Below are 24964 nucleotides of genomic sequence, written 5' to 3'. Positions count from 1 at the left end.
GACTAATAATTTATTAATTAATTAATAATTTAATTAATTAATGTAATAATAATTAATTATTATTTTAATAATAATAATAATTAATAATATCTAACAACATTTAATAATAAGTAATTAATAATTTAATTAATTAATAAATTATTAGCCTAAAAATGTCCAGTTACATTTATTGTAATATTAATGTAGTATATTAATTAATTAATTTAATAATTTATTAATTTCAACAAAGGTAGAAGAAGGTAGTTGTTCATTTAAAAATTTATATTTAAGAATATAATGCATGGCGTATAATATTCTCAAGCATTTATTATTACTTTTAAAAGTAATACTTTTAATAGTAAAAGTAATACTTTTAAAAGTATTTATTATTACTTTTAAAATACACTTAGGGCGATTGCGCGCGCAATTTATAGAAAAGATTCTAGAATTCGACTTTTTGATATATAGTACAGAGTTACTCGCTTAACTCGGAACCCGCGCTCGTAAGAACATAAGATAGTGGCCAATTTGTAGAAAATGATCGTTAACAAATTTTGAAATATGACATAGAAGAATATTTAATATGTTAAAAATGAAAATTACCTAATGATAAAATGAAGACTTCGATGTTTATAGGAATGTGAAAATTTTCATTTTCGCTAATAATTTTGGCACTTGAACACAATTTTAAATAAAAAAAATTATGTTCTAATTACATTTCAGATAAGCATAATTCAAGGTATCAGTTATTAAAAGAAAACAATTGAATTACGTGTGGGAAAAGAACTGGATGCGCTTGCTTGCTTGGAAGCTTCGGCAGCGCGCAGAGACATAAAATCATCGAGCGAAAACACAAGGCTTGCTATTTTGGCGATCGTCTTCTCCTTATTGTGACGTCAAATTTAAAGTCCTTCATCGGCGATCAAACGGCTATGTGTTCTAGCCTAATGATGCTTCTAGTAACAGCTTATAGATGGCGAGCGACATTTGATTATAGTAATAAGCGTACATGTTACACTATTGCTACTCTCGTATGTTCTCACGAGCGCCGGTTTCGAGATAAGTGAAGAACCACGTACATACTAAGCATACTAAGGACACAAAATCTTGTGATGCTACATGAAACGACTTCATTGCGACCATATTAATTTTAGCACTCGCAACACTCAATATTTTACACTAGTGAACACAATGACAAAACGTGCGAGAGTAAAAGGAAGTACAGGAAGGTGAAGTAGACCAGTCGAACGATAGTGGCGCTACATATTGAAGACACAATAAGGCCGCGATAATATCCATAGTATAGTATCAGTGATTCGACTGTCAGTTTTACTAATCACTTTTACATTAGTGTATCGTTTTTTCCCATGCGATGTAGATGTATGTAGATAGAAGCTTTAAACATTACAACTTTAAAAAATTTTAATACTTTCTGTATCATAATCAACTGGCACGATGTGGAAATTAGTAGCTCGTGGTATTCGTAAAACTCTGGAACGACGTGCATGTCGTACAAACGTTTATTGTCAAACGCCTCAAGAATCGAATACAAAAAATGAGACTAAAGCTAATTTGACGTGTAATCATAAATTGTTACTACCATCTTTTCCTGTTAATAAAGAATTTTGTGGATCAACAAAAGCTAGTGGTACAAAAGACAAAGATCATGATTCCAAATGGAATACAAAATACACTTGGTCAGAAGCTATAGGATGGGTAAATTGCTCCCTTCTGTTTGTTTTTCTTATCTATAATCCTTTCACCTAATATATTCTTTTAGAAAAACTTAACTCTTTTTAAAATTATATATGTAAAATTCCATTTTGTGATATATTTTACATTTAGATTTTTGCTGAATATATATATATATATTTAGCTTTGTTTTCATTTCTCTCTTTCTTTCTCAATATTTTTTATATTAAATTACAATTAAGTCTAAACTTTCATAGAAATCGTATTCAAAATTTCAAATTAGATTATATTTTAGTAAATATGCTTTTCTTATAACATTTAACTTATTATATTAATAGCAATAATTAAATTACTTTTATTTTTTAGATAAATAATATGATAATTTTTTTAATAGACAAGTGTATTAGCTGTTGGATGGGTGGTATGCCAAACATTATGTCTTCGCAGAAGGCTTTTTGAGAAAGAACAAGTTGATTCCTTAAAAAACAAACTATTACAAGTTCCAGAAGTACATACTTCTTATTTACTTGATCAAGTATTAAATTTAAAACCAAAACACATTTTGCCTATTATTAATTGTATCGCCAATAATAAAATACATGCTCAAGAAAACAATGAAGCAGAATGGAAACCAGAAAAGCCATTTGGGCCTATCACCATTGAAGAGGTGACAATGTTATTCTGCAGATATTATAATCACTGACAAAACAATTTATAATAGAGAGCAGATAACATTCTTCAATTAAAGTAATATTTACATTTAGACCTTATATCATATATTTTAATTCTTAATGGTCTATATATTTCTTTCATACAAATTTATAATATAATTATAATTTGCTTAATGTTAAATATGTATATCTAATGAGATTTCATTATGGTTTTAGTACTTTACTTTATAATCAGTGGTTTAATAAATAATTTTAATTTTAAATATTCAATTGTAAATCATTATTTCATAATATAATATGTAACATTGTAAAAAAGCAAAACATAACGGATATAAGATTTTGACAAATTTTTTGTTACATTTCCTTTCCAAAACATATTCTTATTCACTTAATATTGAAATTTTATTCTAAAAGTAACAAACTGTCATAAATTTTATTTGCCATGACTATAATTTTATTTCATATATATTACAAGATTATACAAAAACAAAATATAATTTTGGTTATTTCAGAATTAACTGTTTTCAGCTTTTTCTATCTTGATTATAAACCTATCTAAAATTTAAAAAAATCTTTTTAAAAAAGTTTTTTATTCTTTATACATTCTTAGGCTTTAAAAGAAGCTACCAAAGAATTTGCCAATACTCATAAATTAACTGTGGCTGAATTCGAACTTCAATATGGCTTGAAAGCTTTAGAAGAGAGACGTTATAAAGATGCTATAAAACATTTTACTGCTGGTGCAAGTTTATCATCTGCTGCTAGTATGTTCAATTTAGGACTGTGTCACGAATTAGGACTTGGAACATTGGTTGATCACACGCAGGTATAATATGTTAAAAGTATACATATTTTAGTATGGAAATTACAAATTGTTACATAAAGAATACAAAATTCTACATCTTATTAAGTTTTATATTTTTTTTTTTTTTAGGCTGCCAAACATTATAACGATGCAGCAGAACAAGGTCATGCAGATGCTATATATAATTTAGGAGTTTTTCATGCTCAAGGCAGAGGTGGTTTTACAGTAGATATTGATAGAGCTCGAAGTTATTTTATTAAAGCAGCAAAGTTAGGACAAAGACAAGCGCAGCATGCGCTAGATTTAGAGAAACATTATTACCAAGTTAAACGAAAAGAAATTGATACAATTCTTCCGAATGAGCGCACAAATATCTTACAGCATATGCAAAATAATGAGGATATGAATCATATTCTTAAAAAGCTAATTAATTATAATAATGTATTATATACACAATCAGAAGCAGAATTTTTAGAAGATTCTGATCATAAGCAAACCGTGGTAGAATGTACGAATTCTATAGAATTTGTTTTCAATATTTTTGGGTTAAGTAAACGAAATATATTACCTGTCTCTGTGGAGTCAAATAATTGTAATGTGACATGTTAGAACGTAGCAAGATTATTAAAAGTAAAAATGAAATGTAATGTTTCGTGTATTTGAGATATGCTATATACATTTTTTTTTTTTTTATAACGTTTACGTCAATTATATTATGAATTATCAAGATTAAAAATAAAAATATTAATTGACTAATTCTATAACAAGATCTATTCAGGATATACAGTATTTTTAAAAAAATATTTATTTAGTAGAACATACTGCCAAGAGTTGTTTTAAGACATTCATGAAATAAAATTTGTGATCTGGAAGTATTGTAATACATATAAAAGTATTTTTATGTATGCCATTTATATTATATTTATATCTTTTTCCATTTATATTACATAAACTCATATTTATAAACAAATATCTCCTTTTTATGACATTTTTGGTAAGATACTTAGTTTAATGAGGAGATATGAAGTTTTTAATGATACTTCAATTTATAGACTTTTAAAAAATACGTTGTTATCTATGATGAATATATACATTGTACATGTATATTTAAAATATAATATGTTATCAACTAATTCTGCTTTATGGAACACATGATTGGCACAGTAAATGAAAAGAGTTTATGATAATTATCATCACTAACTGTTTTCATTTTATAATATGTGATTTTATTCTTTTTCTACAAACTGATACATACAAAATATCATATTCTCCTGTATGTATATAAGCGATCTCGATCAATTTTTGTAATCTTCAATATAATAAAAGATGAAAATAATTATGCACGTTCTATTTACTAAAAATTTTAATGTCTTTACCAATGCGCGTTACGTTTTTCTGCTGTCTTTCTGATAAACTCACTATGATTAGCATATAAGTTCAAATTTCTATCAATATCCATCCATTGTACATTAAGTGCATCATCACCAGCCACTAGCTTTATATTTCCAAGAACATTATTATCATGATCATGAAAATTTAAAGCTACGGTTTCCATCCAAGCATTATCCGTATTTCTAGGATCATCTACATATCCTTTATAAATTTCTTCTCCCTGTTCAAAAAATTTTCTTAGAGATTTTTCTAATTCTTCATTTTCTGCTCTATCCCTTTTTAAAGAATTCATGGCTTCTTCCATGAATTCTCTTTTTAAAGTTCTTGAGACTGTTTCACCTGGATCAACCATTCCACCAGGAATAGCCCATTCTCCAGAATCTTGTCTTTGTATAGCAACGAATTCCAAAATTGGTTTATTTGTATCTTTATTTATTTCTGTTACACCTGTAATATCCTGTTTCCAACGGGTCACAATTGGATCTGCTGCATGATTTGGTCCCCATCGTCCTAAGAGTCCACGTCCTATGATACCAGTACGACCAATGGGATTTAAAGGACAACCATCTTCGTTTATAACATAGTCATTTGTAAAACTTTTACGATTCACATTTCCTGTTGACAATAAATTAATACATATTTAAAAATATTATAATGCACAAAATTTTAATAGTGATTGATCAAATATGTAAAGCTTTTATGAATTGCTTACCATCAACAGCATTCCATTTTGGTTGAAATGAAATATCATCGATTTCCAAATCTGCCCATGGTTTTCCCTTGAGGCTTGGAGCGGTATACTTAATTGGCTTATATTCTGAATATTCAATGTTCCATGCCACTTTATTTTCAGGTACTTCGAAACGTTTTACATTACTAGATGGGTAAAAACCTTGCCTGCATTTATAATGAATCATTCTAATAATTACTATCCGCATAAAGTAAAACAAACTACTTTTAAGTTCGATCATAAAGTTAAATATTATTGAATATCGTGATACTCTTGATCACTATGCTTGCTATACATTTAAAAAATAAAACAGTCGTCAATCATCGTCAGTTATCTTTCTCTCTCTCTCTTTTACTCTTCGAATCTTTTATCAAGACAGGTAGCTATATACAAGCACCGATAAGGTATTAAAGGAATAGACGTGACATTTAATAACTTTTCGTATCCTACGTTTTTGGATCACCTAACCCCCATATCATTTCCGTGTCACATATGACGTTATCGGTTTAATATAAAATAAGATACCAGCGCTACTGGAGCGGTAGGAATTATAATTAAATCGATGGTCAACATAATTACAATCGAGAATGATCTCAATCATTTAGATTTAGTTAATGAGAATAGTGGTTGTCAGTCTTTGCGGAGACTACGATGTTTCATCACGTGAGAGACATTGCAGACAGTCGGGTATCAATTAAAATTAATTGCTATTTATCGCTTGCTTTTTATACATTATGTGTATATATTAAATGTCTATTGTGCACTTACAAATTTGTTATAATATGTAATGCAGAACGTATATTGCATAATTTTATATAATTTTGCTCGCTTGTTTAGTTCAGAGAAACATTATGAAACACATTATAAGAAATACATGTATTCCAATTGCGATTTAACAAACCATAATACGACGGACACCACCAGTTTTCATTGTTTCGTAGTGAATGATAGTGATAGATACGTGATGATTTATTTCATTTGTCTTGATTCACACTATTTTTATCCTCGCAACGTTTTGTAACAGTGTTAACAATATACAGGCAGAATATATAGTCTTTGTTTCTGATATATCAGTGTCAGATATCAATTGTTGCTTTCCGTTAAAATAAATATACCATTATTAGATATTCTTTTTAACATTTTACTGACCGCTGGCGGTTCAACAGCATACGCATGTCCGACCGACAGCTCAAGCGCAGATTCTCCCTGGCGCCGGCTCTGTTTCGGTTTATTCTCCAATACCATTCTTTTCGTTCATCGTGAACGGTAGGTTTTTTAAATAGATATAAAACTGTGAGAGCTTACAAAGCAACGCAACTGATGCAATTGAGCAAGGTACTTTAGTACTAAATAGCAAATGCTCAAATAATAAAAAAGATTGTTGGCAGAAAAAGCCTACTAATAGGCTATCGGTCGGTAAGCGTCGGCGACAAAAAACCGATTAATCGACTATTGGTCGGTAAAGTGTTAACATGCCGATTCGTATCTTTATAATTTTTTAGTATCTTCAACCTGAAAATGTCGCCACAAAATAGAAAACGAAGAGCAATTTGCTACAATTCAGAAACAGACTCGGATCGCTATAATATACAAAATATGAAATAAAAAAATTGAAAATTTTGGGCTTGAATATAATTTTTTATAGAATTGATTATGATATTTGTTAATATCTCATGTCACACGTATCTGTTCCGTGAGGCGACGTGTATCACGGCGGGTCACACCTGTATTTCACAAGATAGGTAGTACAAAATAGGTTTATGTTATTTTATCTCAATATTATAAACAGACATTCAACTAATAAAAACGTAACAATTCAATATTATAAACTTAACATAATTAATTATATATTATGCAATTTTTTAAAACATGTCAGACAGAGTGCCGGCTGGCCCTTACAACGATCACAATATGTTGTTATTTTTTTGGCTTTATTTGCGGCATACTCTCTACCTTTTATTCTAGAAATGCGTTTATAACATTGTTTACACCGCTGTCTCGTTTTTCTCGCGGGCGTTTGGTATGACTGCAGAAAATGTGAATGTTTTTTGAGCAGTACTTCATTCTTACTTGGCATTTCTTCTCAGTAGGGATTCACTGTACTTAAAAGATGATTAATGATTTTTTCGCGAAATTTTAAAATTTTTATACTTTTAGTACCCCATTTCCTATCTACATACCACGCATTTACGAGGTAAGTTCCGCATATTAATACTATTACAATTTTTCTATACCATTTTACGTTTCTGCGCAAGCAACTATAATAAGATTTCTTTTTTTTTTTTTTTGTTTGTTTGAATATTTAGAATCAATTCTCGTTGAGAATTTTCAGTAACTTCATTTGGCGTGATACAATGACATGATTTATAATAGCTTATATTGTTGGTTCTAGTAGGATCTAAGGATTTAATCTAAAGGGTATTTTCTTTTTAGTCTGCGGATCTGGTCCGTCGTGTCTAGTAGTTGGGTGACTAATGGGTTGTGGTGGTTGTTGACTCTTACGTTATATCTGCTTCTGGACTTGTGTATTTCATCTTTGACTGTAGGTATCTTGAGGTCGCGGTGGATTGCTTCGTTGGTAACATACCAGGGTACATTTAATAGGGATCTTAGCGTTTTCGATTGGAAGCGTTGGAGTATTTCAATGTTGGAATTACTTGCTGTTCCCTATCGTTAGATTCCATAGGTCCAGACAGGTTTTATTACGGTCTTATAGAGCGTAATTTTGTTCTGCGTGGTTAGGTTGGAGCGACGGAAAATGAGCCAATAAAATTTTTTGAGTTTGTCCCTGAGTTGTTTAGATTTGTCTACGATATGTTGTTTCCATGTTAATCTCCTGTCCAGAGTCATGCCCAGGTATCTGACTGTGTCCTTATTAGGAACTGTCATATTGTTAATGGAGACCTGTGGGCAGGTTTGTTTTCGCAGCGTGAAGATTACATGTGTGGAATTTTTTTCATTAATTTTGAAGCCCCATTTATGGAACCACTTTTCCATAGAGTCAAGACCTCGCTGGAGAGTGGATGAGGCTATTGTCGGGTCGGCGTGGGACGCTAATAGCGCTGTGTCGTCGGCAAATGTTGCTATAGTTATTTCTGTTGATATTGGTAAATCGGCAGTGTAGATGGAGAACAGCAGGGATCCGAGGACACTACCTTGGGGTATGCCAGCTTCTATTGGAAATGTTGTGATAGTGGCGTCTAAGTATATTTAACCATGAATTGTCTTTTGGTTAGGTAGGACTTTAGGATGGAGTAGTAAGTGTGTGGTAGGATTTTTTTAAGTTTGTGTAGAAGCCCTTCATGCCATACTTTGTCCAATGCCTGTTGAATACCAAGGAATACTGCTGAGCAATATTTTCTCCTTTCGAGGGTTTGGCTGATATTATGTGTTATTCGGTGGATTTGTTCTATTGTAGAATATTGCTTTCGAAAACCGAATTGATGATGTGACAGTGTTTTCAGATCCTCTAGGAGTGGAAGGAGTCGATTCGTTAGCAACTTCTCGAATAGTTTTGACAAAGTAGGTAGAAGACTAATTGGGCGATAGGAGCTAGTTTCATATATTGGTTTTCCGGGTTTAGGGATGAGCGTAATTTGTGACGTTTTCCAGGTTTTGGGATAGTATTCAAGGCGAAGAATTGCGTTGAAGATTGAAGAAATGAGTGCAATCCCTTTTACGGGTAGTTCCTTAATTGCTTTGTTACTTATTTGATCATGTCCCGGTGCTTTCCTGGGGATTAATTCAGTAACCTCTAGAGAAGTGAAAGGTTGAATGGGGAGAGGCATTTGGAAGGGAGAATGCAGGTATTCTGTTATTTCCGGAGCGGTATTGGAGGAATGAGGTTTAAAAACGTTGGATAGGTAGTTGGCGAAGAGGTTGGCTTTTTCTGTAGGGCTTCGTGCCCATCCGCCTTGCTGACAGCGAATTGGTGGGATTATTTGCGGGGGACGCGTGAGTTTCCTGGAAGCCTTCCATAGTGAATAGTTGGAGTCGGCAGAGGAGGACAAATTGACGAGGTACTTTTGGAAACAGTCATTTTTGTATTTTTTAATGATTTTGGTTAACTTGCTGGTTGCATTGTTTAGCTTGCGTTTGTCATCCGGTGTTCTATGGGTTTGCCATACTCTTCTTAGTCTTCGTTTTTCTATGATTTTGTTTAATATGTAATGGGGATATTCGTATTTACTGATAGAAGTCTTAGTAGGTCTTGAGGAGCGGATAGCGTTTATTATGCTCGTGTTTAAGTATTCTGTGGCAGTTTCGATATCTTCCTTCGTTTTTAGTGAGATTGAGGCAGATGTTGTGCGGTTAAAGACTTCTCTAAAGAGCTGCCAGTTGGTGAGTTGGTTGTGAATAAAGTCATTAGGTGGGTTTTCGATTATTGCTGAATTAACTGTTGTTATAACGGGGGAATGGTCAGAAGAGAATTCCGTCGAGGAGTTGATTTGGACATATCTAGGCGAGATATTTTTGGTTACGAAGAAGTCGAGTAAATCGGGAATTTTGTTAGTGTCAGTGGGCCAGTATGTGGGTTCATATGTAGTGAGGTAGTTGAGATTGTTGGTGATTATGCTTTTCAAGAGGTTTTTGCCTCTTGCTGTGACAAGTCTGCTGCCCCATTGGGTATGTGAGTTTGCTGGTGAGTGCCGAAGCGTGCAGACGTGTGTCCAGTGCCCTGTGAAGTTCACAAAACTACACGTGACGCCCATCTGTCGAAAACGAATCCAACAAACCTAGCTAAGTGTTCACACAGCCTCTCGACTAGTTTTTTCATATTGAATTAACTAGCTCGATGATGGCCCAAACATCTCAAACAGGCTCTCCGGAGCTAAGTTATAACACCGCCGTTCTTCCTCTCCCGTGGCAAAGGGGCAATTCACGAAAAAACACACGAAAAAACGCAAGCTGGAAACAATCAAAACAAATGTGAACAAGAGTCAAACTAAACCACCAGCTAGCCAAGTGACCACCTACAACAGGTTCTCAATACTTGAAACTACAGAAGACTCCATGAATACAACCGAAACGGTAAATAATCTATATACCCAAAGAATTCCCCCTCCCCCGCCAATATTCATTGGCGACGTCATCGACATTCAAACAATGATAAAGTCCATTGAGAAAGATATCAGCAAAGAGGACTACAAGTTAAAAATTAATAATAACCACATAAAAATTCTGTCGACAAACCCAGACGCCTATAGAAAATTAACTAAGTTGCTAAAAACCTTGAATGCAAACTTCCACACATACCAGCTCAAGCAAGAAAGACCTTTTCTTGTGGTGCTACGCAATATCTACCACTCAGTCGACCTAGACGAACTAAAGTTCGAACTTCTAAAACTTGGCCACAAAGTAACTAACATTAGCAACATTAGGCATAGAGTCACGAAAAACCCACTATCCTTATTCTTTATTGATATAAAGCAAAAACAAAACAATAAAGAAATCTACAACGTCAACCGGCTGATGAACTCCATAGTTAAGATCGAACCACCTCTTGTAAAGAAAGAGATAGTACAATGCAAAAGGTGTCAAAGGTATGGCCACACGCAGAAATACTGCAACCATAATTTCCGGTGCGTAAAATGTGCAGGTAATCACCCCACTGACCAATGCACTAAATCCCCTGAAACCCCCGCTAAGTGCATCCACTGTCAAGGAGAGCATCCTGCGAACTACAAAGGATGCTCAGCCTATAAAACACTACACAATAACAAGTATCCAAAACTGAGACCCAAGGAGATAACCAAACAAGAACCTAGACCCCAAATATTCACTTCACCATCAATGTCCTATGCCCAGGCAGCACAAGGAAACATAAACAACTCGAAAACCCACAGTGAACACTCAAAAAATAGTGTTCCCACCCCACAAAACACAGACTTCACCAGACTCGAAAAACTAATCGAGAAGCAAACTGAGCAAATTAACAACTTGCTGTCACTACTCACACTCTTCATGGACAAATTAATACGCACAGAAGCAAAATAAGACCAATGCGTATAGCTCTGTGGAACGCCAACGGTCTAGCTCAGCACAAATTTGAACTAGAACTATTCTTAAAACAACAGCAAATCGACGTAATGCTCATATCCGAAACCCACTTCACCGAAAACACTACCTCAAAATACACGGCTACAACTTCTACCACACCCAACACCCCAGTGGAAAGGCACACGACGGCACCGGAATCATCATCAAATCCAGCATTAAGCACTACGAGCTTCCATCATTCCAGAAAGACTACCTTCAAGCCACAAGCGTAGCAATAGAAGACTGCCATGGTACAATCACCGCCTCAGTAGTATACTGCCCTCCCAGACACTCGATTGCTAAAGAGAACTTCGACAGCCTCTCTGACGCCTTAGGCAATAGATTCATAGCTGGAGGAGACTATAACGCCAAACATACCCAATGGGGCAGCAGACTTGTCACAGCAAGAGGCAAAAACCTTCTGAAAAGCATAACCACCAACAATCTCAACTACCTCACCTATATCCTCACCTATATATATATATATATATGAGACAGTATATATCTCATTAACTCCTTCATTCCAGTTCCTAATTAAAAAACGATTGATTATGCTACCTTTGTACAGTCAATTATACTGCAGCCATTAAATTTTTAAAATCATTGGGCAGAATTGACTTAAAATTATTACTCAATAAGCCATGTTTTTGTTAAACAGGTGGATATATTAAATTTGCCGAATTCCTTATATATATATTATATATTTATAGAAATAAACTTTAAACTTAAAACATTATTTATTAATTACTAATTCAATCATTATTATATTTAATTTTAATAAATTAAAAGTTATTATTATTTTTTTTAATATACATTTACTTATTAATATATTTTAATTTTAAAATCTATAATATTTATAAATTATTAAATTATTAAATACTCATTAATAAAAATTATTTTTAAATTAATATTATTAAACCTTATTCCTCCAATACCGCTCCGGAAATAACGGAATACCTGCATTCTTCCTTCCAAATGTCTCTCCCTAATAAATCTTTCACTTCTCTAGAGGTTACTGAACTAATCCATCGTCTGAACCCCAGGAAAGCACCGGGACATGATCAAATAAGTAATAAAGCAATTAAGGAACTACCCGTAAAAGGGATTGCACTCATTTCTTCAATCTTCAATGCAATTCTTCGCCTTGAATACTATCCCAAAACCTGGTAAACGTCACTAATTACGCTCATCCCTAAACTCGGAAAACCAATACACGAAACTAGCTCCTATCGTCCAATTAGCCTTCTACCCACTTTGTCAACAAAACTATTCGAAAAGTTGCTAACGAATCGACTCCTTCCACTCCTAGAGGATCTGAAAACTCTGCCAGATCATCAATTCGGCTTTCGGAAGCAGCATTCCACAATAGAGCGAATCCACCGAATAACACACAGTATCAGCCAAACCGTCGAAAAGAAAAAATACTGCTCAGCGGTATTTCTTGATATTCAACAGGCATTCGACAAAGTATGGCACGAAGGGCTTCTTTACAAACTTAAAAAAGTCCTACCACACACTTACTACTCCATGCTAAAGTCCTACCTAACCAATAGGCAATTCATGGTTAAATACGCAGACGCCATTACCACAACTTTCCCAATAGAAGCGGGCATACCCCAAGACAGTGTCCTCGGACCCCTTCTATTCTCCATCTACACTGCCGACTTACCAATATCAACAGGAATAATCATAGCAACATTTGCCGACGACACAGCGCTATTAGCGTCCCACGCCAACCCGACAATAGCCTTATCCACCCTTCAGCAAGGTCTCGACTCAATGGAAAAGTGGTTCCACAAATGGGGCTTCAAAATTAATGAAAAAAAATCCACACATGTAACCTTCACGCTGCGAAAACAAACCTGCCCACAGGTCTCCATTAACAATATAACAGTTGCCAACAAAGACACAGTCAGATAGATACCTGGGCATGACTCTGGACAGGAGATTAACCTGGAAACAACATATCCTAGACAAATCCAAACAACTCAGGGACAAACTCAAAAAATTTTATTGGCTCATTGGCCGTCGCTCCAATCTAAGCACACAGAACAAAATTACGCTCTATAAGGCCGTAATAAAACCAGTCTGGACCTACGGAATCCAACTATGGGGAACAGCAAGTAATTCCAACATTGAAATACTCCAACGCTTCCAATCGAAAACGCTAAGATCCCTATTAAATGCACCCTGGTATGTTACCAACGAAACAATCCACCGTGACCTCAAGATACCTACAGTCAAAGATGAAATACACAAGTCCAGAAGCAGATATAACACAAGAGTCAACAACCACTATGCGGAACATTTTTGTAGATAATTTTATGATCTCCAATTTTTGTCTGGGCTATATCTTCGATAAAACTTACCGTTTTCAAGAAAAATTAAAAAAATCAGAAAATTTTAACTTTAACCTTGAATAACTTTTTTAACACACATGGGATCAATGGGGACTTTTCACCCTTCATTTCTACTGGTGTACCCAAGTTCTTTACCAAAATTTAGCTCCGTTGGAATTTCTGTTCTTTGAAATTTCTATTTTGATCAGACTATTACTTGCAATCTGATACAAGATCTGCAGTCCGGATACGAAACAACAATATAATTTTATTTATCCTCTGTCTCATGTGCCGTTACAAGAATAAGAAACTTTCTGAATGCTAAATCCTAATTTTATGAATATGCGATTAATTTCTTCAATATTTGAACGGTAGTTGTTCAAGACAATTGGAAAGTTAAGGGTTTATGACTCTGCTGAATGGGGTCTAAGAAGGGTGTAAACCTGAAAATTCCTGAAGGCTCAAGAGTGTCGTAAACCACTCGGTGAATTAAGGAAATCTTTATCCTCCCCACTCTCATTTTAAGCGATCGGTAGTCGGCCAATAGGGGAAATCAGTCGTTCATAACTATTGTTTTCCATCTTACGAAAACTAATGGTTATGGAGTGGGACTGAAGAACTACTTTCTGGGGGTGGGTTTATAAATTGCTTTCCTTCGTCAACCGGCTCACAATTCCAGTTTGTTCGGACGCGATCAGGTCGATACTCAGTGTGACGAGTCAGTCTGGTTCATAGTGCTAGTGCGCTAAGTAGAAGCAAAGTCAGTCAGAGACCACGTGCAAGAAGTTCGAGAGTCAGATCCGAAGGAAGCACATGCCGGATCCAGAGATCAGTTGACAGAGGGATATTAATCGGTAATCAGCGTACTGGAAACTCAAGACGAGGCACATCGCAGTAGCTAGGTGTGGAGCCTGCAGTCGTTGACAAACAAACATCTTCACGAACTTGCATTGCAGTGAATCGTCGAGTTTTGTATATTGCTTGTTTTGCGTTGAACGATGACTACACTAAGAAAGGGGGTTGATCTCGATTTACTGAAACTTGAACGCCTTCGGATTACATCAGACCTCTCGAAATTCGATAATTTCTGGAGAACGAAAGGAAAGATTGCGCCTAACGAGCTCATTTATCAGTGGATCGTTGAGAGTGTACCGCTGATGGATCGCTTTCTGTCTGTTCAGAAACAAATTCAATCGTACCTCGAAAAGGGAAGTGAGGAGGAGGAATCTCACATTTCATCAACGAAAGAGTTTCAAGATCTGTATTTTAAATTGATGTACGAGACTCAGACATATCTAAGTGATTATTCGTTTCGAAGGCACTCTCGCAATTAACAGCGCGAATCAGGCAGTTAGAAACGAGTGCGTCTCCTGCAGTGTCCGCAGCCGGCTACTATAAAATTACCGTCCATTCCACTGTCTTTTACGCATCATTTGCGATTACTTCCGCAATAACTTTGAATCGCTGATCAATCAAAACGAATCCTTGAGCAACATTGAGCAATTTCACTATTTATATTTAAAGTCTACAGTAAAGAGAGGATGATCTGGACGCTTAAAGCATTGGCAATGTCCGACGACAACTATAATGCCGCATGGAAACTTTAGTAGATTTGGAGGCGTTTCTCGAACGAACATACTAACAATAAGTGCGATCCTCAGAAACTACAATCGCGTCTTGTATCGTTTGTTAGCGCTGAGAGGCTCAAACGTCCATTGTGCACAGCTGACGATAAATTAGAGAATTTATACAGAGCACTGCGTTAAGACGTGTATAATCGTATAATCAAGTTCTTATAACACGCGAGCAACGGTCATTTTTATGGAGAGATGATCCCTTGCAGTCGGTCGATGTTTACGAGTCCACAGACGCATTCTTAAATTCTTTCCATTGGTTCATTGTATGCAGAGAAATTTAGAAATTATCCTATATAAATTGGAGAAATTCATTCTAACAACGGTGGAAATTTCGTGGATGCTATTCGCATCGCTACTCCAGAGGATTTTTGCCTGGGCACTATAGCGGTGGTCAAGGAGGATTGCCTTCTTCCTTCACGTTGGAGATTCGACCGTATCACCGAGATGCTTCAAGGCAAGGATGGCGTTACCAAAATCATCTCAATAAGGACAGCCACTGAGATTGTCAAACGGCTGATGGCCAACATCTGCATCTTACCAATGAACAACGAACATCCAACACCGCGGGCAGGATTCAGAGACTTGTCAGACCGACGGTCTCAAAACAAGCTGAATAATATCCAATCCTATGTATTCAAACACATACACGGCGATGCACATAAAGTGATTTATTATATAACCATTGTAATTAATTACATTGCCAATTCATAGAATTGAACATAATCTTTAATCATTGTATATCGGTAGCCACTGTATTCGCGTAATTCAATAAAATCTATAGTCATGGTAAAATTGCATTGTTTAGCTGCGGTATGTTATGGTGCAAAGGTCATGGTCCGACTGCGAACGAAAAGCTCACGAGCGAAAAACACGGATAGAACAGAATTTTTGTCTCACTCGGAAGGTTGTAACATTCGGTTGTAACACACATTTTTAAATAAATAATAAATGAATAAATTATAATGAGTTAATAAATTTGTATACATTACACGTATATCTGCTTTTTACTTTCTATGCTACACGTTGTTTTGATAAGAATAAATTGCAGATTCCTACTTGATGCGCGCCCATCAAAATTTGTCCTTTCCACAGGGTACATTAACCCCGAAACTGCCCGTACGACCATCGTCGTGAAGAGGTTGTAGAGCTGCTCTGCTGATTAGAACTAATAATCTAGATAACTGTATTTTTAAGTACATTTAAATCTATTTTTTCAGTCAAAGTTAATAACGTAGAGTCTGGCTTGTATGAAAACACGGATATATTACGGTTGTTACGAACTGACTATTTTATTTATTCTAAATTTTTTGTCATGTAATTACAGCAACATTCGATATTTGCATGTATGTAATTGCATAATCGTAATCCGAAGAACAGAGGTTTCTCTGACGCACCACGGAAGTTGACAATTTGCTGCGATCCAGTCGGAGATTATTGTATCTAGATATTATACTAATCAATACAATCAATACAAGTAGCAACTCGATATGATTCAACGCATATGTGACGCGTGTCTTACTGGTAGCGTAAAACGATTTTATGCGCAAATTAACTTACACAAACATTATATTCTAATAATTTATCTATATTTACATCTTTGAAAATATGATTTTGTAATTTTAATTTCTTTATCTTTTTGTATGATATAATTTATAAAACATTTACCAAGATGCTTCCTTGGATTGGCCAAAATTCTTCCTTGGTGACATTACACCAAATTGAATGTGATAACAGTGTCCTCAGCCTATCATTTTTACAGCATAATTGTTTTTTCAATTGTTATTTGATTTATCAGCTCAGTGGTAAAAAATATCTTCAAAAAATCATTTCTTTTTTTTCCTTGCGTGGGGAAATGGTCACCCCGTCTCACTTCTGGGAAGCGGGGGACAGTGTCGGACTCTTACCGACTGAAACCCCGCGGTCGGTTAACAGGAATATCCCGGGACCTCTTTCGAATTGCTGTCGGAGCATTCCTGCATCTTTTCCCAATCTAAGGGAATCATTCCTCAGGTCTAATTTCGGGTAGCAATCCTCGCCCGAACCGAGGCCGCTCAGGTTTTCGTACACGCGCAGCAACGCCAAGGCCTGGAGCTCGAACGGAGGAGACGCCGCCAAGACAGACACCGATACATAGGATATTTATGTTTCCCAATATATTTTACAAAATAATTATATATCTAAAGATTATTAAATAATAATATTTTATATAAACAATAATATTTATATAAATAATTATATAATATATTTATTTGGTTTAAATTTTAAAATATATATATATATATACATATATATATATATATATATATACATATATATATATATATACATATATATATATATATAAATTTTTATATAATATAAATATTTATATTAAAATTATAATTTGTTTATATTTATAATTAATAATTATATATTAATATATACTTGTATATATATAAAAGATAATCTATTTTTTTCAAAAAATAATGAATTTTTTATAAAGATACCATCCTATAAAAATATTTTTTTTTTTTTTAGAAATTTTTTATAAATATATTATTTATAAAAATAACATTTAAAATAATTAAATAATAATTAAATATAATAATAATAATAATTAAAATTATCATTTATATAATAGGCTAAGTTTAAGCTAATAGGCTCATGCCCTATCGATAAATTTTTAAAATTTTTATATAAAACCATATTTCCTATAAATAAATCAAAATTCCGGTGCGTAAAATGTGCAGGTAATCACCCCACTGACCAATGCACCAAATCCCCTGAAACCCCCGCTAAGTGCATCCACTGTCAAGGAGAGCATCCTGCGAACTACAAAGGATGCTCACTACATAATATTAAGTATCCAAAACTGAGACCCAAGGAGACAACCATACAAGAACCTAGACCCCAAAAACTCACCGCACCATCAATGTCCTATGCCCAGGCAACACAAAGAAACGTAAACAACTCGAAAACACACAGTGTACACACAGAAAATAGAATTCCCACCCCACAAAACACAGACAACTTCACCAGACTCGAAAAAGCAATTATCGAGAAGCAAACTGAGCAAATTAACAACTTGCTGTCACTACTCATACTCTTCATGGACAAATTAATACGCACAGAAGAAAAATAAAACCAATGCGTATAGCTCTGTGGAACGCCAACGGTCTAGCTCAGCACTTATAAATAAGCTCAGCATTAATAAATAAATTAATAAATAAATCCCAGCTGTTACTAATGTTGGAGAATGAACTAAAGAAGAAACAGGTGTAGGAGCTATCATTGCAGCAGGTAATCAAATTATAAATACTAATTGTGCACTTTTTCTAAATACTATAACTAAAAATATAAATAAAATTAATAAATTTATATTATATAAAATTAAATTTCATCTACCAAAAATTATTATAAAAGAAATAATTATTAATAATCTTGAATCTCCTAAACGATTTAAAATCACAGTTATTATTCCTGAATTAAAAGCTAAATTCTTTTGATAATAAATAATTAAACAATAAGAAATTAATCCTAATCCATCCCATCCTAACAATAAAGTTAATATATTAGGCCTTAAAATTAAAAAAATTATTGATAATAAAAATAATATTATTAAATAATAATAACGTTCAATTAAATATTTATTATTTAAATCTATATATCTTACTCTATATAATAAAATTATTGAACAAATTAATATAACTAAAAATATAAATATTAATAATTTAAACCTAATTACTACAATTAAATTCATTTTTATCGAATTTAAATTATAAATTATCCATTCATAAACAAATAATTTATTTATAAATAAAATATAAAATCCAAAAAATATAAAAATTAAACTTATTATAATTAATATAATTCCAAAAACAACTATTTTTAAAATAATTTAAAATATTTTATATTTATATATCATTGAAATCACAATTCAATATTTTTAATTAAACTATTTAAATAAAAAAATAATTTTTTTTTTTTTTTTTTTTTTTGCGTGGGGAGGGGAAAATGCTATTACGCATGCCCAGTGACCCGCATCACTGGGTTATGTGGGAGTCGGTCGGATGCCGTTGCCATACCCACTAAAAACCCCTCCTCCTTCTTCCTCCGCTTAGGGGGCAGACAACCCCGGTAAAACCTGTCGGCAGTCATCAGAGTTGTCCATTCGTGCCCCGTTGTATCTACTTCTTCGGGCAGTTACTGCTCATGTCGTCCTCTCAGCCAGTTCAGAATACTGGGCTGGTCTCCTTCTACGGTTTGCCGTTGTTTCATGATCTTGCCCTCATTGCTCCGCGTGGTTGTTGTTTCGGTCATTCTCCTCCTTGCCTCTTCCCAGGCCCTCGCTGTCACCCTCCTGTGACACATGACGGTCTTGCAGAATTGCCTGAATTTATTCCAACTCTCGTCCTTGGCGGTCACCGTGGCGATCAGATTGCCCACGTCTATCTTCCCGCCCAGAGCGTTCTCCAGCTCGATCCTTCTGTCCGTCCACTTCGGGCACGCGAAGAGGGCGTGCTCTGCATCGTCGTTCGGGTCTCCGCAGTCGAGGCAGTTGCTGTCGCTGTCCCTGCCAATCCTTTTCCTGTAGACACCGAAGCTCCCATGCCCGGTTAGCAGCTGCATGGTGTGATGATCGATGTCCATCTTCTTTTTGGTAAATAGCCACGCACTCGGTATTAGCTTCTTTGTGATATTTTCTTTTTTGTAGTTGTTCCACTCCTTCTGCCAGTCCTCTTGGGCCTTCTTGCGAATCGCCTCCAGTTCCTCCTTCAGCTTGGAGCCGTCATCCGTGCCAATCCTGGTCCCATGGTTCTTGTTCCTCTCGTAGGTCTCTCCGAGCATCTTTATCTTTATGTAGATCGGGAGATTCCCGGTCAACACGCAAAGTGCCGCGTGGGAGACGGTACGGTATGCCGTCGTTGTTATGCACAGGGCCGTTCGTTGTGCTCGTTTCAGCTTTTTCCTGTTCCTATCGGTATTCGCTGCTTTAGCCCACACCGGTGCTCCGTATGTTACGATGGACTCCCACACATTGTAGTAGAGCCTGCGAGCCAGGCTGGGCGGCCCATTGATGTTGGGTAGGATTCCCTTAAGGGCTCCTATTAACTTGTCGGCTCTGTTACACACCATCTCGATATGCGCACCGAACCTCCGACTGAAGTCGATGACGACTCCGAGATACCTGATGCGATCGACCGTTTCGATGTCCGAGGAGCCCAACCTGAGTTTCACCACTCTCGGCACTCGCAAGCTTGTGATGAGCATAACCTCCGTCTTTTCCCTCGCCAGGGTGAGCCCGACACTCATACACCAATCGTTGGCGATCCTTAGCATCGTGTTGACCTTGACGGAGGCATCTTCGCTCCTCCCGACGGAACATGTGATGGCCAGATCATCCGCGAAGGCGGTTGCTCTGACCATTGGCATGTTGTCGAGTCTCTCGAGCAACCGGTCGTATACCAAGTTCCACAGGAATGGTCCGAGGATGGATCCCTGCGGGACTCCCGCCGCCACCTCGTGCTCCACCGTGCCGTGCTGGTTGCTCACGATGATCCTCCTTCCGGATAGGTAACTGCCGATTAGTCTTTTGACCTTCCATGGCAGCTTCCTCTTGTCAAATTCCTCGTATATGCTCTTCCAGCTGAGCGAATTGAAGGCATTGCTGATATCCAGGGTGGTCATCACGCATATTACCTTCTTCTGTTTGCAGATGTTGGCAAACTTCATCACCTGCGTGATGGCATCTACTGTGCTCCTCTTCTTTCTGAAGCCATATTGCCTCCGATGGAACGGGTCCGTCCCGATGCATCTCTCGATGATCCTCTTAAAGCATTTTTCCCAGATCTTGCTCATGGTTGGGAGTATGCTTATCGGCCGGTACGCGTTGGGGAGACTGGGATCCTTTCCCGGTTTCCTTAGCAGTATTACTCTGGCCGTCTTCCAGCAGTCTGGGATCCTTCCTGATTCGGTGATGCCGTTGAACGCCCTTGTCACGAGTTCTCTCCTGCGACTCGCTACCAGCTTCGCGATCTCGCCCGGCGCGCCATCGGCTCCTGCAGCCTTCTTGGAATTCATTCTTCCGGCGGCATCGACGACATCGCCTTCGCCGATGGCGACGCTGAGGCTAATATCTCCTTCTTCTTCGGGCTCTGCCTCTTCGCGGCCCTCATAATGGGGGGGTCCGTGTCCCAGGGTGAATAGCCTCTGTAGGACTGCCTTCACCATGTCGATCGGCATGTCGTTTGTTGGACCCTTGCTTTTACATTTCTTCATGACCGTGCGATAGGGTTTGCCCCAAGGGTCGCTCTCCAGTATCTTGCAGTATTCTGCCCAAGCTGTTTTTTTGCTACAGGCGATCTCCTTTTTTAACTGCCTACGGATCTCCTTGAAGGCGTTGACGAGGGGCTCGGTGTTGCCGGCATTCTTCTTTCTTTCTCTCGTCACCTTCCTGAGCGCTTTGTGCGCCTGCGCTCTCAGTTCCGCGATCATCGGGTTCCATCAGTAGTTCGCGTACTTGCGGCTCGCCGCGCCGAAATAAAAAAATAAATTAAAGATAAATAAATTTAATGGTAATAAATGTAAAATTAAAGTTGAATAATTTAATAAACTTCTATTTATTAAATTAATATTAGAATTATAAATTTTTCCAAACTGAATAAATCTATATAAATAAATTGAATATATAAATCTAAATAAACAATAAAAAAAAATAAAAATATAAATAAATATTTATATCATATAATTAATCTTATTAATAAAAAAAATTTCACTTACTATATTTAAAGAAATTGGAGCTCCTGAATTATATACACATATTATAAATCATATTATTGATATTGAAGGTATTAAATTAATTAATCCTTTATTTACAAAAATAATTCGTCTATTAGTTTGTTTATAAATTTCATTAACTAAATAAAATAAACCTGAAGAAACTAATCCATGAGAAATTATTATTAATAATCCTCCTAATAAACCAATTTTCAAACCCCTTGATATTCCTATAGATATAATTCCTATATGAATCACTGAAGATAAAGCAATAATTAATTTTATATCAAATTGAAATAAACATATTGTTCTTAAAATTAATATTCCAAATAAATTAATTATTATTAAATAATAAGATAAATTAATAAATTTATTCTTAAAAATTAAAATTAATCGTAATATTCCATATCTTCCTAATTTTTATATTACTGAAGCCAAAATTATTGATCTAAAAAAAGAAGCTTCTACATGTGCCTTAATTAATCATCCATGAAATATATATATATTGGAATTTTAATTAAAAAAGATATTAATAAATAAATAAAATTAAAATAATCAAATTTAAATTTCTTAATCTCTAATAAAAAAAAAATTATTCTACCTCTTCTTTCTAATATTTTAAAAATTAAATATAATATTGGTAAAGAAAATACTAAAGTATAAAATATTAAATAAAATGCGGCTAAAATTCGATCCTCTCTATATCCTCTATCTATTACCATATAAAAAATTAATAATAATCTAGATTCATATATAAAGTAAAATACTAATAAATCTATAGCTATAAAATTTAATAATATTAAAAAAAATAAAATTAAATTTAATATTAAACAACTTTTTCTTATTTCATTTAAATTTAAAAAAATTATTCCAAATACTCAAATTATTATTAAAATTAAATAATTAGAATAATTATTATTTCTTAAACCTCCAACAATATTAATTCACTTAATTCATCTAATATTTTTTAAAAAATATAATCTTATTAAAAATATTAAATTTCTCAAAATATAAAAATTAATATAATTTATCAAAAATATTACAACTAATAAAATTAAAACTTCATTCATTATATTAAATTCACAAAATTAATTTTTTGATGACCATATTCATAATTTATTCTTACTAATAATGATAATCCTAATACTCTTTCACATACAGAATAAATTAAATAAATTAAATATAAAAATCCACTATAATCTATTGATAATAAATAAAATAAAATTATTGCAATTAAATATTCAATTCCAATTAAAAATCTTAAAAAATAAATTCTATAATTTAATACAACAATTAATATTAAAAACACTATATTAAAAATTAAATAATCTAAAATAAATTCAATATTATATGTAGTATCGGGGCCAAAAGGCCTAAGGTATCGGCCGAACTGTAAACAAAGTACCGTTTAGCATCAATGTACCGTTGGGTCCTTTAAGTGGACAGTTTACGTGAAAAGGCTGCGTGACCTTGATCACGGGGGTTTCGGGATACCTATTCCGAAGAACGGGAAAAGGCAGAGTGTGCAGAGTGTGTAGAGTGTAGAGAGTGTGGAGAGCGTGTTGAGTGTACGGAGTGGGCAGAGCTTGAGTTGGGAAGCAGAAAGCCGCATGCGAGAATAGAACGTAGAACCGCATTGTAATCATTTCGTTGCTCTTAATAATATATATTAAATCAAAACATCATTACTTGTCCTTTCTCTCTAAGACCCATTTGGATACTACATATATATATATATAAATAATATTAAATTTCAAAAAAAATTTTTTTTTTTAAATATCAATAATCCCCAAAATTATTATTTTAATTAAACTATTTTTTGTTAATTAAATATAAATGTTTTATAGTTTAATAAAAACATTAATTTTGTAAATTAAAAATTTAATTATAATATTAATATAACAAAATCTTAATAAAAATAAAAAATGAAAACTTTATTAATTCTTAATCTTATTATATACATAAATTTAAATATTAATTTAATATTAATTATTTATTATTTTTATATAAATATCTTCAATTCACCTTTAAAACAATTAATTTATTTAATTTTATATATTATTTATATAACTTTTAATACTTTAATTTTAAAATAAAATTTTTCAATAAATTTATACATTTTAATAATTATTTTCATTAGAGGAATTTTAATTATATTTTCTTATTTTATTAGATTAATCAATAAAATAAAAAAAAAAACAATACTTATAAAATATTAATTTTAAATTCATTTATTTTATTAATTATAATTTTCCAAATTTATCAAATAAAAATTATTCTTAAACATTTAAATTTTAATTTTTACAAAAATAATATATTTAAAATTATTAAAAATTTATATTATAAACCAAATTACTTAATTTTATTAATAATTATTATTTTCTTAATTTTAATATTATTTATTATAACAAAAATCTGTTATATTAAAAATAAAAACTTACGAACAAAAAAATGAAAAAACTAATTTCTATAATTTATAAAACTCATATATTAAATTTACCATTATCATTTATTAATTTACCTACACCAATCAACATTAATTATATATGAAATTTTGGTTCAATTCTAGGAATATTTTTAATAATTCAAATTATTTCAGGATTATTCTTATCTATACATTATTGCCCTAATATTAACATTGCTTTTTATAGAATTTCTAATATTATAAAAGATATAAACTCAGGATGATTAATTCGTTTAATTCATATAAATGGAGCTTCATTTTATTTTTTAATTATATATTTTCATATTGCACGAAATTTATTCTATTACTCATTTAAATTAATTCAAGTATGATCAATTGGTGTATCAATCTTATTTTTATCAATAGCAACAGCCTTTTTAGGTTATGTTTTACCATGAGGACAAATATCATTTTGAGGTACTATAGTAATTACAAATCTAATTTCAGCAATTCCATATAT

The 24964-nt window shown here is 33.7% G+C and overlaps 2 protein-coding genes across 2 annotated transcripts; one reads left to right on the top strand and one right to left on the bottom strand.

Moving 5' to 3' along the window:
* Positions 1–230: 230 nt before the first annotated feature.
* On the top strand, positions 231–4483 carry LOC100648188. The gene is made up of 4 exons (XM_012318359.3): positions 231–1695; positions 2066–2338; positions 2953–3168; positions 3277–4483. The coding sequence occupies exons 1-4, from the start codon at positions 1435–1437 to the stop codon at positions 3754–3756; spliced, it is 1230 nt and encodes a 409-aa protein (XP_012173749.1). The 5' UTR covers positions 231–1434; the 3' UTR covers positions 3757–4483.
* Positions 4351–6444, bottom strand: LOC100649073 (ADP-ribose pyrophosphatase, mitochondrial). Its single transcript, XM_012318360.3, has 2 exons — positions 5252–6444; positions 4351–5154 (listed from the first exon to the last, which is right to left on the bottom strand). The coding sequence occupies exons 1-2, from the start codon at positions 5508–5510 to the stop codon at positions 4520–4522; spliced, it is 894 nt and encodes a 297-aa protein (XP_012173750.1). The 5' UTR covers positions 5511–6444; the 3' UTR covers positions 4351–4519.
* Between the last annotated feature and the right edge of the window lie 18520 nt (positions 6445–24964).

This window comes from Bombus terrestris, chromosome 2 (assembly GCF_910591885.1).
Source record: "Bombus terrestris chromosome 2, iyBomTerr1.2, whole genome shotgun sequence".
Classification (NCBI taxonomy): domain Eukaryota; kingdom Metazoa; phylum Arthropoda; class Insecta; order Hymenoptera; family Apidae; genus Bombus; species Bombus terrestris.
The sequence above is the reverse complement of the archived record's forward strand: the minus strand, read 5'-3'. Positions and strand labels throughout refer to the sequence as shown.

Excerpts from the sequence above, each read along its gene's own strand:
- LOC100648188 (XM_012318359.3), top strand. The coding sequence starts at position 1,435 with ATGTGGAAATTAGTAGCTCGTGGTATTCGTAAAACTCTGGAACGACGT. Across the intron at positions 1,696-2,065 it reads GGTCAGAAGCTATAGGATGG|ACAAGTGTATTAGCTGTTGG; the intron begins GTAAATTGCTCC and ends TTTTTTTAATAG. Across the intron at positions 3,169-3,276 it reads CATTGGTTGATCACACGCAG|GCTGCCAAACATTATAACGA; the intron begins GTATAATATGTT and ends TTTTTTTTTTAG.
- LOC100649073 (XM_012318360.3), bottom strand. The coding sequence starts at position 5,510 with ATGATCGAACTTAAAAGTAGTTTGTTTTACTTTATGCGGATAGTAATT. Across the intron at positions 5,155-5,251 it reads AAAATGGAATGCTGTTGATG|GAAATGTGAATCGTAAAAGT; the intron begins GTAAGCAATTCA and ends TATTGTCAACAG.